At 33.0% G+C, this 4,913-nt stretch overlaps 1 protein-coding gene across 1 annotated transcript in view; it reads left to right on the top strand.

Annotated features, from left to right (window-relative positions):
• Window positions 1-4,129: 4,129 nt before the first annotated feature.
• Window positions 4,130-4,913, top strand: part of LOC106465047 (histone-lysine N-methyltransferase SETD1-like) — a 28,457-nt gene continuing 27,673 nt past the window's right edge. The window contains 1 exon segment of the mRNA XM_022392858.1: window positions 4,130-4,251. Coding sequence (XP_022248566.1) covers window positions 4,201-4,251 — 51 coding nt within the window. The 5' untranslated portion in view covers window positions 4,130-4,200.

Here is a 4,913-nt window from a genome sequence, read left to right as displayed (position 1 = left end):
AATATCTGTCTATCTATTTTGTTATTGTTCATTTGTTAAGTTACTTTGCATGTAATGTTTTTGATAAAAGAAGTGAAGACGACACGTAGTACTCAATACTCATTTTCCTTTACTGAATCATTAATGTTTAGCAAAAATACTTTATTAGAAATTCTGTTTTTTTTTCTGTACGAAAGACTTATAATGTTTACCGAAAGCTTGCCAAATTTCATGAAGACACATAAATTGTATTGTATCGTATGATGTATTGATACAATCGTATCACGGCTTCACGATAGGATACTCGGGTATCTCACTATCAGTCGATACTGGTAATATGAAAGAAATGGAATATCGTCAAAATTAATTATTCATTTTGCATACCATCATAAATTCAGACATCACCAGTAATAGGAAAAAATTTCATTTTCAAAAGTAAGTAATTCATTTCCTGATATTCATATCCAATGGTAGGTCGAATAAAAAACACAAACAGAGTAATTGGTGCCTCTCTATAAAATTTCTTTTTCAGTTAATGGCAGGTCCCGAGAAGTTTTGCAACAAATTATTTTTAGATCTTTACGATATATAAAATTGAGTCCACAATTAGGAACAAAATAAACTACAACCTATTTTCATACAAATTCTACTTGGTCTTTAGAGTCACTAAATATAATACAAGCAGCATATCACATACCCCTGGTACTACTCCCTCATATCTATATACTTTAACACTGCCTTTCTTCAGAGCTGGATCTACCAAAAGTTTATAGTTGCGCTTTTTTCTCTCTCCGCCAGAAAACTCTGGCGGTAAAGGCCGGATTCCGTTCATTGCTGCACCAACATAGAAAAAAAAAGGTACATCAATAAACAATAAAACACGTAGATAAAACAACTTACCAAAACAAATATATGTATATATATATAATTACAATTCAAGAAAATGACAAAATATTCACGAGTTTAACAGTATTTTGTTTAAAATAATATTTACTAAAGGCGTGGCGATACAGCAATATGATAGGCTATCGGTCAGTACTGGTAATACTTGGCTATTGGTTGATACTGGTAATACTTATATCTGGCTATCGGTCAATACTGGTAATACTTATATCAGGCTATCATTCAATACTGGTAATACTTATATCTGGTTATTGGTCAATACTGGTAATACTTGTATCTGGCTATTGCTCGATACTGGTAATACTTATATCTGGCTATCAATCAATACTGGTAATACTTGTATCTCCCTATCAGTCGATACTGGTAATACTTGTATCTGAAAATACCTTGAATTTCATTTTATTTTAACAGGTGAATCTTCTTTTCCTTGAGAATTTTGCTCTAATAACTACCAACGTACGTATGTTTACATCAGGACGTACGTTAACATCAAGTGGAGCTTACAAAAGTTGTTTACACCTCCTAGTTTTAAAGTAATGATGACTCAAAAACAGGGATGTACTGACATCTTTTTTGATTGACAGCAGATACTTATATCAAGCTATCAATCAGTATTGGTAATACTTATATCTGGCTATTGGTCAATACTGGTAATACTTATATCCGGCTATCATTCAATACTAGTAATACTTATATCTGGCCATCAGGCAATACTAATATCTGGCTATTGGTTGATACTGGTAATACTTATATCTGGCTATCGGTCAATACTGGTAATACTTATATCTGGTTATTGGTCAATACTGGTAATACTTATATCTGGCCATTAGGCAATACTAATATCTGGCTATCGGTCAATACTGGTAATACTTATATCTGGTTATTGGTCAATACTGGTAATACTTGTACCTGGCTATCAGTCAATACTGGTAATACTTATATCTGGTTATTGGTCAATACTGGTAATACTTGTACCTGGCTATCAGTCAATACTGGTAATACTTATATCTGGTTATTGGTCAATACTGGTAATACTTGTATCTGGCCATTAGGCAATACTAATATCTTGCTATAAGAAAAACAATGAAAGTCTGTCTTATACCACTTTTAGCTTATCTTTAATTTCCTGTAGATACTATTGTTTTTAAGCATAAGAATAAGAATCAAATGTGTAAATATGAACTTGGTTGTGAAAGATATTAAATATAGGCTTTGTAAGTCCAGATTCAAACTTACACTTTGACATAGCCATGTTATGTTTAAAAAATATGATGTTGGTGGCTACATTTGATTTTGTTTTACAGTAGAATCCCCCTCATTAAAGGGCACCCCGATATAATACATTCAATTAATATTTTGTAGTGTAGTTCAACAGTCTTGCTGGTTTTTCTTTAAAAGAATTGTCCTTGTCACATTTGATTTTGTGAGAAACATGTTTAGTGACGTGAACAAAGCATGGTGCTTCCTCGAGGGCAGTCCAGTATATAAACATAAAAGTGATTCGAACACAGCCTATTTATCTTCTTAAAACAGTGTGTGTAGACTTGAGTTTTCACAATTTAATTAATATTTTTATTGTACATGATGTAAATGCAAGTCATTTACTGTTAGAAATAAACTGGATCAAATTAAAAATGGCAAGCAGCAAATTCAGCTTGCTCATAACCTTGGGATTAGTGTTTCCACACTACGAGGTTGAAAAGAAGAAGAAGAAAAACTTCACACCCTACCCTGTGTTTTAGAAGAAAAACTTCGCACCCTACTCTGTGTTTTAGAAGAAAACTTCGCACCCTACCCTGTGTTTTACAAGAAAAACTTTGCACCCTACCCTGTGTTTTACAAGAAAAACTTCGCACCCTACTCTGTGTTTTAGAAGAAAAACTTCACACCCTACCCTGTGTTTTACAAGAAAAACTTCACACCCTACTCTGTGTTTTAGAAAAAAACTTCGCACCCTACTCTGTGTTTTAGAAGAAAAACTTTGCACCCTACTCTGTGTTTTAGAAGAAAAACTTTGCACCCTACCCTGTGTTTTACAAAAAACTTTGCACCCTACCTGTGTTTTACAAGAAAAACTTTGCACCCTACCCTGTGTTTTACAAGAAAAACTTAGCACCCTACCCTGTGTTTTAGAAGAAAAACTTCGCCCCTACTCTGTGTTTTAGAAGAAAAACTCCATACCCTACCCTGTGTTTTAGAAGAAGCATCTGGTCTTTAACATAAGAAGTTAAAAATGGTCACTGACAAAACTCCAGATTTTGCTTTGTACCAATGGTTGTTCAAGCCTGCTCAGAAGGACTTCCCATTTCTGGCACGTTTCTTAAATCACTAGCTCAGAAGTTTGATCTTAACATCAATGGAGAAAGCCAGAAATTCTGGTTGGATAGGTTCAAAAAGCGACATGCCGTCAGCCAAGATCTTGTATCCGGAGAATTTCACTCAGCAGATAACTAATAAACACAATCATGTGATAATTTTGACATGTGGTAGTTTATGACTGGGACATAAGATGAAAAAGAAAAAAGACCACAAGTGGTTGATTCAGTAATATGTTTTTGTTGTATGCGAATGAGGTTGTAAAGAATTAATTGGACATATACATATGTAAAAGGTTTGAGTATGATCGTTCTTGTAACATGTCGAGTTAAAATTTGATATTGAAAGTTGTCCAAAATAGCTCAGAATGCATCTGAGAGTATGTAAACCCCCAGAGATTTTGGGGGCTGCCTACACTCCTAAACCCCTGGCCAATAGATGTGTTACATGCAAAATTATCACTCAATTTTGCATGTTTATATTCTTGAATTTGTTTAGATATGTCTGTCTGAAAGTTTCTGCTATGATAGGAAATCAGTTAAGCTGAGTTAGGGTTAGAGAATTAGGCTTAGCGACAACACATATTTCAGTGACTCGGATCCTCAGTTATTGAAGAGAAACCGTATTTATTAAGTATATGAAATGGAACTGTCTGATCAACAGTAAAACAAAATTGAAATTTTAAGACAAAATGAAACATTTTTAGTGTGTGTTTTCTCGAAATATTGTCTTACAACAAGGTTTTTGGAACTTTACAGCCAATAAAGTGATAGAAATACTGAATCAAATTATATAAGATTTTTTAAGCCAAAACTAAGTACTATTTAGTAAGTTTGTACTAAGTTTCATGCAATTTGATCAAGTATTTATACTGTAAGAATGGAAAAAAGTTGGGTGATATCACTCCACCACGCCAAAAATGGTTAATACATATTTTTTCTCTGATTTTAGCAAGAAGGTCTTCCTCCAGTTCAGGTTTGGGACCCTCGTTCTCGATTGGCAATGCTATGGGCCAAACCCGAGGTTGCTGACTTGCCAGTTCCAAAATTCAAGGTATTTTAATAGTTGCTTAGTTTAAATTTAGCTTGTTTCTTTGTATTTATTTAAACTTTAGGAGACTTATGTTTTGATGTTTTCTTTTTGTGTGAAAATCAAAAATCAGTAAATTCTAAGATAAATTACTTTATTATGTAAGCTTAAGTAAAGGAGGAATACTTTTTTTTTGGAGGGTTTTTCCATACATTTATGAACTTTAGGTCACTGTTATGGTATGTGACAACTATGCTGTATCGTACAGTGTTGCAAAAACACTAATTAACTCATTAAAATTTATTTATTTTTACCTGAAAACGGAAAAAAATGTGTTTAGGTTCGAACACCCTACCTTAGTACACCCCTCATGCATTTTCAATCTTATTTTCAGACATGAGATGCCAACAAAATTGGAGTCGTTTTTCAACCAAAATTTATCAGTATGGAATCTATGTATTGTAAATAGAATAAAAAAATATCATTCTGTTTGTGAAAAAACGTATGTAATCCAAGTTATTTTAGAAAATAGGATTCTTCACATCATGTGAGCATTAAAAACACTATTGATACTATGCTTTCAGTTAATTTTAACACATAGTCCGAGTTGTTTTAGAAAATAGGATTCTTCACATCATGTGAGCATTAAAAACACTATTGATACTATGCTTTCAGTTAATTTTAAC

Source organism: Limulus polyphemus, unplaced genomic scaffold, assembly GCF_000517525.1.
Source record: "Limulus polyphemus unplaced genomic scaffold, Limulus_polyphemus-2.1.2 Scaffold1817, whole genome shotgun sequence".
Taxonomy (NCBI): Eukaryota; Metazoa; Arthropoda; class Merostomata; order Xiphosura; family Limulidae; genus Limulus; species Limulus polyphemus.
Note: the sequence above shows the minus strand (reverse complement) of the source record. Positions and strands in the feature narration are given on the sequence as shown.